This window comes from Brachyhypopomus gauderio, chromosome 16 (genome assembly GCF_052324685.1).
Source record: "Brachyhypopomus gauderio isolate BG-103 chromosome 16, BGAUD_0.2, whole genome shotgun sequence".
In the NCBI taxonomy this organism is placed as follows: domain Eukaryota; kingdom Metazoa; phylum Chordata; class Actinopteri; order Gymnotiformes; family Hypopomidae; genus Brachyhypopomus; species Brachyhypopomus gauderio.
Window position 1 is genome coordinate 3,423,053 of NC_135226.1, and position 12,574 is coordinate 3,435,626.

A 12,574-nucleotide genomic window follows, 5' to 3' on the forward strand; every position below is an offset into this window, starting at 1 on the left:
ACCGGCGTTACACCAGATTCTGTGACCGTCGAGTTTTGTGACCACAGGGGGCGCTATTTCACAGTTTCTGTTCAGAGGCACAAACGCTTTACGAATGCTACGTAAACTACGCTGATGCACTTTCTTTACTCGTTTTGTTGGTGTCCACGAGCCAAAATATGACAGATGTTTATATTTACATTTTATCGTCTCTTAATTACATAAATGTACTTAAACAAGATTTACCATCCCCTCACCATTGCAGCCAACAAAGAAATCATGAATGGGATGTACAGGTGAGCCTTTTTAACTGGGGTCACCAATTCTGACGGCAGCCATCAGAATATGTGACCCCACTGAATCTCCAGGTAACAATAGTAGCCTACACCGTGACCCCACAATAACAGAAAACAATGAAAAAATAACCCTAACCTTTTATTAGTCTATATTTAAACATTTTATCCAAATGTTTAGAATAACCATTCGTAATGACAGCATCTTGCTTACGATGAAGCTTGCTATTTTCGTGTAAAATGATGTAACGAAACATTCTTGTTTAAGTACATTTATGTAATTAAGAGAAGATAAAATGTAAATGATCTGTCATCTTTTGGCTGGCGGACACCAACAAAACAAGTAAAGAAACGCATCAGCGTAGCATTCGTAAAGCGTTGGTGCCTGTAAAAAAAAAAAAGACTCGAAAGGACTTGAAATTCCAAGTTTCAGACTTGGGACTTGACTTGACGGTTGCTTGTCTTGATTCGAGACTTGACTTGAGTTGACTGTCTTTGCTTAAGACTTGACTCGGGACTTGAGGATCTGACTTGGTCCCACCTCTGGAGGCCAGTATGGAGAACTGACTTCTCCACCTGCGGGACAAGCACACCAATCAAATCTTTATCCTGCAGAACAGTATTTCCAATCAGACTGTAACTGCACAGTGTGCCAATCTTTTAATTAAATATTATTATGATTATTATAACAACTATTATAAAATTATCAATAAACAAATGTTTTGATTAAACAGCTTATGTGCAGAAATTTCCAAGGGAAAAAAGAACTGTTCATTTAGTGAGTTAATGAACATTAGTATACATTAGTATACATTAGTATACATTAGTATACATTAGTATACATTAGTATCATAACAGAACCATCTGCTGGAAAACTCGGTGTATTACAGGTTTAGATACTGGTATATACCTTCTAATAAACATATGCTAATACAATGATTACGTAACAAGTTATGTAAATTATGCAAACGTCACTAATGTTGACGTATATGGCAGCTATCGGAATCAAAGTTACGCCATGGGATGGTCATTAAAGTTACAGTGTTACATCGAATGTGGTTGGATGTTTCAAGCAGTCAGCAAGCGTTTCATCAGAGCGTTCTCTTGTTCAGAGAGGTCAGAAGAGCTGGGGTTTGGCCACTACCCCCAGCCAAGTGTTATTGGACTGCATGCTAACTGGGTGGTGGGCCCGACCATGGTCAAAGGCCACACGCAGACAAACAACAAGGCTCTGACTTATTTACTAGACAGTCTAATTATTGACCTAGGATCATCACTGGGCAAAGTCCGTGTTCTAAACAGTGTTCTGCATAAGTCTAATGTGAACATCCAAAGATTAACAAAAGGCTACTGAAGAATAAAGGTGTTGAGTGATACCAACATAGTATCAACCCAACCTGTTAACATACAACTGCTTAAAATAAGAACCCTGACAATATTTGGAGGGGAAAAAATGTAGATGCCCCTTCGTTATTATGTTCTGATATCATCAAGCACTTTGCTGACTATGACGAAGCTTAGTTACTGTGGATGTATTCTGTCAGTCCTAATATTTTGGAACAGTTTGCCAAAGTATTAAAATGGATCATTTATTTACAATATAATATTTACTGTTTTTAATTTTATGTTGTTGTTGTTGTTGCTAATATAACAAACCACAGTGATGTTTAACACTGAAATAAAATACACAAATTAGCCGATAAAGTGGTGTGAAAAAAAATGTGTATGTTGGTGGGAATTAAAGCTACTCAGGATTTATATAGATGCTGAAACAGCTCATTTAATATACAACTGGAACAAAATATGAATCTTTGTAGTTGCATAAAAAGAAGGCACAGCAGAGTGGTATCACCTGGTGATGACGGTGCTGTTAGACGATTAGTTAGATGTGATCTGAACTAGTTTAAACTAGACATATACTTCCAAATGTTGCTGGCTATAAGTAGTTAAATCATACATCGTCCATCTGAGCCCTTTGTCCTTACACAAACATACAAAAATTAATCTTTAATGTGTTGCATGTTTTAAAACTGTACAATTCAGCATTTTTTCAGGGATTCTAAAAACAAAACGTGTACAAAGACATGACAGAGGACACAAAAACAGACTATACTGAACGTATTGACAATTCTATCGATTTATACAGTACTGCGCAAGATCCTTAGGCCACTGAAGACAATACACGCTATTGCCAACACAGTGCTTATTTGCATGTAGAACATTAAATAATGAATAAAAACACTAACTCAAGAAAACATCTCATGAAATTTCCAGAACAACATAGACTGGGTTCCCAGTCAGCCTCTAAAGTTTTAAAACCATTCAACATCCTAATTTTAAGAAAAACATCATGAGACATGATAACAGCTTGACATGAAACTCAGTTAAGACCCACTGAAACACGTTCAGGCTGGACAACGGAGTCCCATACGCAACATCATTTAAGGTGAGTGGCATCTCTCAAGAGAAAAACAAGCAGTGAACATGTACATGTTTGAAACAACATGTACAGTAAATATCCTCTTCCTGCTCTGATGTGAACGCAACATTACTGCATGTCCTAAAAGCTTTGCACAGGCCATTACATACACAGCAAAATCCCTAGTACCAAATATACTGATCAAATGTGAACCTTCACAATACTGAAAGTGTGAAGTGAACCAATGGATTTATTTTGTGATTTAACTTGAGACTATGTGGTTGTGTGCCTTATAATTCCCCTTTGCCACTTGTAGTTGGTAGACCCCGATAACTGTAAAAACTAAGCAATGCATTTGAATAGGAAGTAGCAAACAGTGATGTAGTCTTATGAAGACACCATGTTTAATTTCTAAAGTCGTTGAGTGAGGGTTTCATGGGAATGTAGCGCCTCTGTGCTGCGTAGTCCATTCTGGATGAATGGAGGCTCATCCTCTCACGTCAGTGTGCATGCTTGAGTGTGTGAGTGTGTGTGTCTTTGCGTATATTTCTACACCAGCCAATCCACTCTCTTAAAAAAGGTAGACTCCTCTTTGCAGCTAGTAAACATGAAGCGGTACATAGCAGAGGCAATCGATAGAGTGCGTAATCAGTTTAAAAAAACAACTCAGTTTTCATGACTTTTACACAAATCAGTGCCAACGGAACAAATGAGCAATATTCTGTGAAAATGTTTTGTTAAATAATATGTATTCCCTATGGAACAATCAATAAGTGATTAGAAACACGTTACAAGAGCAGGGTAGAGTAAAAGAGGGAACTACTGCCATACCCACGCAAGAAACATGCTTAGAGCTGTGATAACAACCATACAGTGTAACCCCGTATTCCTGATACACTTGAGAGCAACTATTTGAAGAAACCATTAGCGTTATTCCATTACATCCCGACTATGAGTATCGAATAGCTGTGCTTATCTCTCTTCATAACTATCACATAATCTTTCTCTGCCATATTTAGAGGAGGAGGGGGCTGTTACCAAAACTTAGTGACGCATGATGTGTGTTCCTGGGGTCAAAGACCCTGTAGTTTAAAAATATTCACCAGGTTTCATGTTTAGCAGAATCGAGCAGTCCGTCTAACAAGGTCGTGTTTGCGCGTGAGCCCAGCGCGAGCGGTAATGTTGCCGAAAACACTGGTGTCCAGGTGCGCGCTCCTGGCGCAGCAGACGGGCTTGGAGTGCACGCGTCCCTGCAAGAATCTCCAGCGAGCAATGTCATCCGTGAACATCCCACCGCCGGCGTGCATGCTGCGTCCGCTGGAGGTGCCTTACCGATATCTGTTCGGACCGGGACCATCTAACGTGCCGCCCCGTATTTTAGCTGCAGGAGCAAGGCCTATAATTGGTCATTTACACAAAGAAATGTATGAGGTAAAGCATTCACAGAAATATGGAATGCGCGAGTGTTATGTATTTACACACAATACTGTTACATGCACATTATGAGTTTAGAATCTGCAATTAAAACCAAACCATATTTTTTTAGATTATGAATGACATCAAACAAGGCATCCAGTACGCCTTTCAGACGAACAACCACATGACTTTGGCTATGAGTGGATCCGGTCACACCGCGATGGAGTGCGCAGTCTTCAACACCGTGGAGCCAGGAGAGAGCGTACTCGTGTCCGTCAACGGCGTCTGGGGAGAACGCGTCGCTGAAATCGCAGAGAGAATGGGTACGTTATTATCAGCCATACTTTAAAATAACTGAGTTAAACACATAGTTACAAGTGTGTTCATCTATCATCCTCATCTGACGGTTTACTTGAGGCATGATGAGGACAGGGTCACTCCGTCACGACTTTCTTTTAACTTCACTTTCAACAGGTGCCAAAGTTCACACAATGGTAAAATCTCCTGGTGGGTATTTTACAAATGAAGAAATTGAAAAGGTATATCAATATCAATTAAATGAATGTTAATTTGAATATAATAATATTCATATTAACAGATAGGACTAACAGAATTAACAGAAATGACTATTTATCCATAGGCTCTAGCCAAACACAAGCCAGTTCTGTTTTTCCTCACACATGGAGAGTCCTCGGCTGGTCTGGCACATCCTGTGGACGGTGTTGGAGACCTGTGTCACAGGTGAGGAAGACCGCTTTCCTCTCGTTCATGTTTAACAGAAGCAAGTGAGGTGTGCACTTCAGTGAGGGATAAACTCAGAGTCTCAATACAGCCGCTGTAATGTCATTGCAGACACAACTGCTTGTTCTTAGTGGATTCAGTTGCTTCACTGGGAGCTTCACCTCTTCTTATGGACCAACAAAGTAGGTGGAGAGACTATTGCACAGAGTGGCTAGGGCTTCTGTCATCTGCTGTGAGTGACTTTAACACTGCTGCCTTTGGTGGAGACGTAATATTTCTTGCATTCCTATTCTTACCCAATAGAAATTGACATCCTCTACACTGGTTCCCAGAAGGCTCTAAATGCCCCCCCTGGCACAGCACCCATTTCCTTCAATACAAGAGCATGGTAAGGCCTGTGTGTACGTACATGAGGCGCGGACACTAGCATTATGTTTCAACTACCAGTGTGGCACCTGATCCTATGTTGAGCATGTTTAAAGAGTTACGTCACGTCTTTTCCCTTTTATCCTGGGCAGCCACAAAATGTTCAACAGGAAAACGAAACCCGTGTCTTACCTCCTGGACATGACCCACCTGTCCAACTATTGGGGCAATGACGGCAAACCCGCAAGAGAGTAAGAGTTTTTGCATACACATACCGCCATCAGAGAGTCACGGTCAGCTTCCGACCAGAAGAGGTCTAAAGCTTCGGAGTGTTCTGCCGTCCCACAGGTACCACCACACTGGGCCTGTGTCGGGGTTTTTTGCACTGAGGGAGAGTCTGGCCATCCTTGCTGAGAAGGCAAGTTTTCTATCATCACTGTGATGACACAAAGTAAACAGTCATGGACATGACATGTCAGTCAGTTATGGTTCTGCCTGTTTGGCTTTATATTAACTTCAAGCTCTTGAAACCTCTGATTATGAAAGCTTTTTCCACAAGTAACATTTTGAAGTTGTGTTTAAGGACACATGGTTTTTAAAGCTTCACCCAAATCTTTGTGTTTGGAAAAGGAGCCAAGGAACATAATGAAACATGAACATTGAACATAAAAATTAAGCCAGACAGCACTTCATGGAGCTATTTGTTTAAATTAGGGTCTGGAAGAATCATGGAGACAACATAGGGAGGTGGCAGAGTATTTGTGGAAGGGTTTAGAGGATCTGGGCCTAAAACTCTTCATCAAAGACAAGGTGAGAATTCATTGCAATTCAAATGAGATTCAATCATATTCACTGATCATATTTAAACTGGTAGCAAGGCTGAATCATGCTGTTTCCCTAAAAGGATTTGAGGTTGCCCTCCGTCACCACCATTTCTATCCCCGATGGATATGACTGGAAGGAACTACTGGCTTACATGATAAAGCACCACCAGATGGAGATGACAGGGGGCCTAGGGCCCTCTATTGGCAGGGTGAGGAATTTCAGCAGACTGTCCAACTATAGAACGGATTGGGCCACAGCGACCCAGATTTCCTACCTGACTGCATCACACATTAGGGCACAAATATGCTAATCTGTGTTGGAAATGGTAAACTGTGCTAAAGTTGTTCTGCTTCAAGCTACAGCAAACGTGCCCTAGTGTGACAGCTAGAACAGGTACAGCAGTGTCATCACTGCCTTCCTCACACCCCAGATTGATCTTTAAACAGGTTGTGTGGGTGTGGTGGAGCAGAGACGTTTAAAACTGTGCTAGTGTCTGACTGTAGAAGAAGACACCTGACACACCTCCAGACTACAGACATGGGGGGGGGGAATAACTTCACAAAAGCATGTTACAATGTGACTAAACAAGTACATAACTAATCCATTTCTTTTCCAGGTGATTCGCGTGGGTCTAATGGGCTATAACTGCAGCAAGCTCAATGCTGATAAGGCTCTTTTAGCCTTGGCTGATGCTCTGAAACACTGTCCAAAACGCAAAGCATAGAGGAGAACACACTGGCCAGGACGCACTAAACCACTCAAGTTCACAGACAAAATATTTGTACATTTGCCAAAAAACAAAGACTTTAACTTGAGAAATGAAATGTGCACATGTGTAACTAAGTATATACGATACAAACTGTTCAATTTAACACTGCTTAAACTGTACAGTAAACAACAAAAGATGTTAACTTTTGTTCTAAACCTTTAAATCTGTAATGCAGTTTCTAACAAATACACTTCTTAATGATTTGTCTGAACATTGGTATCTGAATTAATTCCTGGAAAGTCAACCAACAGACCACAATTACTGGAATTCGTGAATATATGGCAAACTGTTAATGTCAGTCTGGTTGATTAAAATTCCCCCATCAAAAATCAACATAACCTACAATACATCAGAGTTCAGGAACACTGAAATGGCTGCCAAAAAAACCCCAAACTTTTTCAAACTATATCTACATCACAATTATTGCATGTATTGACAACCAAACAGTGACTTGCCAGATAACCTCACTGGAACATGCAACCAACTATGAAATAAAACATGAAAAACAGCCCTGAACATGTCTGAGTCCTAGGACTCAAAGCATAAAACAACCCCTTTAAACACAAACTGTGCACCAAACATATAAAAACCAGCCATTTAATATCCCTCAGATTCTCTCTCTCTGAAGTGCCTCTTCAGTTTGTCCATGGAGATACGGATCTGAACACCGATCAGGAAGTACTGCTGAAACTCATGCATCCACACAAAGTTCATCTTGACCTCTCCCTTGGCGTCCTGGTACCACAGCAGGAACTGTTCACTGCCATAAATCTCCTCCATCATGGGGCATCGCGACCGCAAGAAGGAGACGGGTGAGCTCACGCACCAGAACGGCCTCTGGTCCTGGTCCAGGACGGTCAGGGTCATCAAACAGCACTTCTGTGGAGGGGGGCAACAAGTCGAGATCAAAACCTTTACTAGCGTGCCACGCGTAGCAGTTCTGGATTAGGTTAAACTACTTTTTATATTCCGATCTGTAAGTAATTTATGTGACATTTCTGTTTTGGTTACAGTGCTCGGAGCACATTGTACATCACAGTGCAGGTAATAGGACTGAAACTTTTTTAGTAATACTAATGTTATGATATGGATTTGATGAAAGGTGCAGCTAATTCTACTGACTACAAAACAAGACTTGTAATAAGAATTGTTGAATGCTAACTAAAAGTTATGTCCAAATGTTAGCATCACATCAGGCCAACAAGACCTGTTATTCACTTTCAGCCTGTGTACATCTCTAGTCACTTGGTCACTTTACACTATGCCAGTGTTACCTTGATGTCCCCCTGTAGCCTCTCGGTCTTCCATGGGAAGCTGAGCTTGCCCAAGACAGGGATATGTTCAGAGATGTTGCTGAAACTAACGGGTCTGAACTGCACAAATCCATTGCGGATGTTATCTGGTTGTCAAAAACACAAAACAAGCATAAACACAAATTATATTTTTCTTTCTTGCCTTTTTTCTTGCATATTTGCACACATAAGGGCTGTTCCATGAGATCAAAGAAAGTGTATGTATTAACTGCGTATTGCTGATAACTGATACAGGGCAGTTTGGCCAGTGTGGAGTGACTTCACACTCTAATAGAACAGTGTTGGGAGGAGAGTTGTACCTCTCCTGCACACCAGTGGGCTATAGCGTTGGTGCATGATACGTCTGACAGGGTTGTGGAGCAGGATGACTGCTGTGTAATCCTGAAGAGCATAATCTGGGTCCACGTCATCATACAGGCTGATCTCCATCGGCATATAGGGACTGTTTAACGGAGCGGAGGGAGATTGGGGAAGAGGGGGCGGTTGCTGCCAGCAGCACATAAGGAAAACTGCAGTAAAATGAAAGTACACTCGAGCAAGGGGATACCAGGACACGGAGCCAAGAAGACTTCTCTCCACCAGTTTGTGGAAATGTAAAGTGGCCATGATGAAGGCAACAATCCATGTTCCCTGCAACCCAAATCAATAAAGCATTAAATAAATAACTAAACAAAAGCGCCACGCCAGAGCCGCAAACAAGCGCGAATATCAAAGTCTCTGAAGTCTTATTTTATTTGAGATAATAATGTTATTATAACATTCACACAGCATCTGAACACAAATATACTCTCCAGATTCCCAAAGTAATTCCTTCATCCAAGGGCACTAGTTTCACCAGATGATCCGACCCACAGAACTTCCAGCTCTCATCTGTGTGCACCTCAATTTTGCTCATCAGAGAGCGCCAGCGGGGCCTGAGCGAGAGAGGAACAAGGAGCATAGACCAGCCGTGCTTTCAGCAGCAGAGTGAACACATCACACAGCACAAGCACTAAAATACCTTCAGCCACAATCCAGACTCTCATTAGAAGCTATAGGAAGCGTTTAGAGGCTGTTATTTCTGCGAAAGGAAGATCTACTAAATATCAAGTTAAGGGTTTTTTTGGGTGCCCAAACTTATGCACCTGCCTATTTTTGTTTAGACAATTATTGCACACTTTCTGTAAATCATATAAACTTCATTTCACTTCTCAAATATCACTGTGTTTGTCCACTATATGATATATTTAACTGAATTTTTAAATCCAAACATTCAATGATTTATAAAGGTAAATCGGGAAAATTAACAAGGGTGCCCAAACTTTCACATCCCACTGTATATATGACACAGTGCGCAACAAACAAGAACACCACAACATATTGTGTGCTCTAAACATGTCATGTTTACATGTCTGTGTGTGCGTCAATGTGTCTTAAAGTCCTGCAAGGCATATAAGGGAGCGTATATATCCTGGCAAATTGATAAAGAAATATGTTGGTCTGGATAAGCGTGTCTGTTAAAATACTGCAAAATAAATAATAAATCACAATTGAGACATGCAGTAATAGAATTGCAGTGTAGTTTTGGTCCAGAGCGGATATCACTCACTTGTCTTGTGGGGCTCCACCGGCGTGCCGGACCACTCCATGAAGCTGGATGCTGGACAAATGTTTACTTCTGGGCAACACGCCATCATACCAGCACACGGTGACGGACGAGTCCGTGAAGAAGACCTGACTCTGCTCAAAGAGGCTTATTCCTCCCTTATGGGTGAGTGTGATCTCCCAGCCCACATGCAGACTCCTAGCAGACAGAAGGGATTGTGGGTGGCGAGACGTGCTGAAGTGTGTGAGGTGTGCTGTTTGTGTGATGTTTCACAATGAAAGTATCAATCCATGATGTGTTGTGGGGTTTTTAATCTATTTCATATTGTATACAACACTTTTTTTCTTCTATATAATGCAATCACTTTTAAGATAATAAGACCTGAGGATGTGCTCCGTTTGTGCCGGCATGCCTGTGTATGGGCTGATGTTTTTCAGCTCTTTCTTCCAAATGGTGTCTTTAAGGCATCCCATCTCTCTTAAAAGCAGCATCTTCCAAAACCCTGATGACGTCTCCTGGGCTGTCGTCAAAAAGTCTGTCATGATTGCCAGCCTGGGTCTCCGCTGCTTTCTTGAAATCTCACGGGTATACAACTCATACCACACAGCACTGGACAAACAAGGTAAGGGGAGAAATCAGATCAACATTTGACTGGATGATAACGTATCATTAGGTCAACAGGAAACACTTACTTGTCATCAGCCAGTTCATGAAATTGCCTGTTGACAAAGCCTCATGTTCACCTCGTGGACACCGTGTGTATTGATGATTAAACTTATAAAAGATGAGAGTTCGGAATGGGGAATTGGCTCTCTCTGCTACAGACACCTGGTGTGTTTGTAACTGAGATCTCAGGGGTTAATCCATGTTATGTTAAAATAAATCATTGTACTTATTACCTAACCCAACTGCTTCTGACTTGTTATTTGTGCTCACCATTTAAGGGTTTCAGAATTTCTAACACACCTCCCTCGTTCCTCCCTCTTTCTCCGCTTCCTGCTCCTCCCACTTTCCGGCCTCCCTTCTCATGCCTTCCTTCATTCCCGTCTACTCCTCTCTTTCATTTTGCTCCTTCTCTTTTTTCATTTTCCTTCTCTTCTATTCCCTCTCCTCCTCCTCCTCTCTCTTTCTCTTTTCTTCCTCCACGTCCAGCTCAGTCTCCTCTGCCACCCTGCTCCTGCTCGCTGTCCCGCGAGCCGTCTCCGGCCTCAGCCAGCAGAGGGCGCTATTGCTCTTCAGCGGCTCTTGCAGTCGACCAGAGGGTTTGGAGAGTGAGGAAGAGGATGGAGGGGAGGAAGGCTCCAACATAATCCTGTAACACCCAACAGTGTAATGTTACCAATCATGACGCACACACTCCTCACAAAGTTATAGCAGACATCCCAAGTCAACAGAGAGGGTTCTGATTGGCCTGTTATCTGCAAAGAGACTGTGAGACAGCCAATCAGTTTTTAGTGTGGGCGGGCAGTGTTTTTCCCCCCTCCCGGACGGGATTTGTGCAGTGAGTGAGAAAGCGGATCATGGCGGAAGCAGGGAAAGCAGAGGCAGGGCCTTCCAAAAAGACAAAGTATAAAACTCATTTCTCCTCTGAATACTCTAAATTATTTACATGTATAATAAAAGTAAAGAACAACGAAAGTGTTGCCCGCTGTACAATTTGTAACAGCGATTTTAGCATTGCTCACGGGGGCCTTAATGATTGCAGAAGGCCTGTTGAGGTGAGTTAATGTGAGAAATATATATTAACTTAGCTGTCTCAATTAGTTGGAGAGAGGCTAAGTATGCGCTGATGGCCAACATGAAAAGAGCGAACTCCTTGGACTTGTTTAAAGTTGTAGTCGAATAATATGAGTTATATAAAAAAATAAGTTTACAGAGATGGTAAATATAGTAGTTTTATTGTTTATTTATTGTTTAATCGTTTGGTGTAGCCTGTCAAATAAAGAAAACGAATTAATAAATAACAGACAAGGCAAGAAAATTGTATTTTATGCTTATGTCTTTTAGGGACCACAGCATGTTAGAGAGGCAAAGTGGCTGCTCCAATATATCTCAGTTCTTCTCCTCAGAAAAACAGAGTCTAATGGAGAAGGTTACCACAGCTGAGGTGTATTTCACATCTTTTCTTGTGGAGCACAACTTGCCATTTAATGTGTGCAGGCACACAGGCAGGTTATTTAGGAAAATGTTCCCAGACTCAAAGAATTATGCCTGCTCTTCCACAAAGACAGCAGCAATGATGAATCTGGCACTGGATCCTGAATGCTCAGATGATGTGTACAAGTTACTTCACACAGAAAAAAGGCCATACAGTATTATGGTTGATGAAAGCAATGACATCATGTGTGAAAAGGAGTGTGCCATTTTAGTCAGGTACTACAGTGAAACACAGGATAAGGTGACAGTTGGAAAAAAGCTCAAAAATAAGAGAGGAACTGAAGCAGTTTCAGGACTTCTGTAACATAGCTCAGCAGAGAGTCCAAGAACACTGCCCCACATGTTGGCTGTCCTTGGGGAAAGGTTTGGACCATCTTCTGAATCAGTGGCCAGTCTTTAGTTCTTATTTTGAGTCTCACAGTTTAATCAGAAGTTTAAAGATATACAGAAGAGGCTGGCAGACAAACAAAACTTCTTCAAAGATGCAAGAGCATTTTATGCTGTATAAAATTGTTATGCACATTCTTATAGCAAAAAGTAAAGTTTCGTTATCCATTGTTGTGTGTGCAAGTTTTTTTGTTTTTTTGGGGTGGGGGGGGGGGGGGGGGTAACCTCCCTGAAATCAACTTTTGCAACTTGGGATGTCTGTAACTGATTGATAGTGACCAATAATTGAAGAGAATCTGTAGAGGTAAATCCACACGACTGGAA

The 12,574-nt window shown here is 41.5% G+C and overlaps 2 protein-coding genes across 3 annotated transcripts; one reads left to right on the plus strand and one right to left on the minus strand.

Annotated features, from left to right (window-relative positions):
- The first annotated feature begins 3,798 nt into the window (after nt 1-3,798).
- agxtb (alanine--glyoxylate and serine--pyruvate aminotransferase b) lies at nt 3,799-7,019 on the plus strand. Its single transcript, XM_076977052.1, has 11 exons — nt 3,799-4,122; nt 4,238-4,430; nt 4,582-4,646; nt 4,748-4,848; nt 4,960-5,030; nt 5,152-5,236; nt 5,367-5,465; nt 5,563-5,632; nt 5,929-6,024; nt 6,119-6,247; nt 6,656-7,019. Exons 1-11 carry the CDS (start codon nt 3,871-3,873, stop codon nt 6,761-6,763), a joined length of 1,269 nt encoding a protein of 422 aa, XP_076833167.1. The 5' UTR covers nt 3,799-3,870; the 3' UTR covers nt 6,764-7,019.
- LOC143478110 (F-box only protein 15-like) lies at nt 6,187-11,576 on the minus strand. Of its 2 annotated transcripts, none has more exons than XM_076977054.1 (7): nt 10,673-11,576; nt 10,088-10,315; nt 9,710-9,904; nt 8,669-9,035; nt 8,421-8,563; nt 8,083-8,207; nt 6,187-7,687 (listed from the first exon to the last, which is right to left on the minus strand). In XM_076977054.1, the coding sequence occupies exons 4-7, from the start codon at nt 8,725-8,727 to the stop codon at nt 7,406-7,408; spliced, it is 609 nt and encodes a 202-aa protein (XP_076833169.1). In that variant the 5' UTR covers nt 8,728-9,035; nt 9,710-9,904; nt 10,088-10,315; nt 10,673-11,576; the 3' UTR covers nt 6,187-7,405. The 2 variants fall into 2 exon arrangements, with proteins under 2 accessions (XP_076833169.1, XP_076833168.1); XM_076977053.1 differs by having other exon boundaries at nt 10,399-11,576.
- Nucleotides 11,577-12,574: the final 998 nt, after the last annotated feature.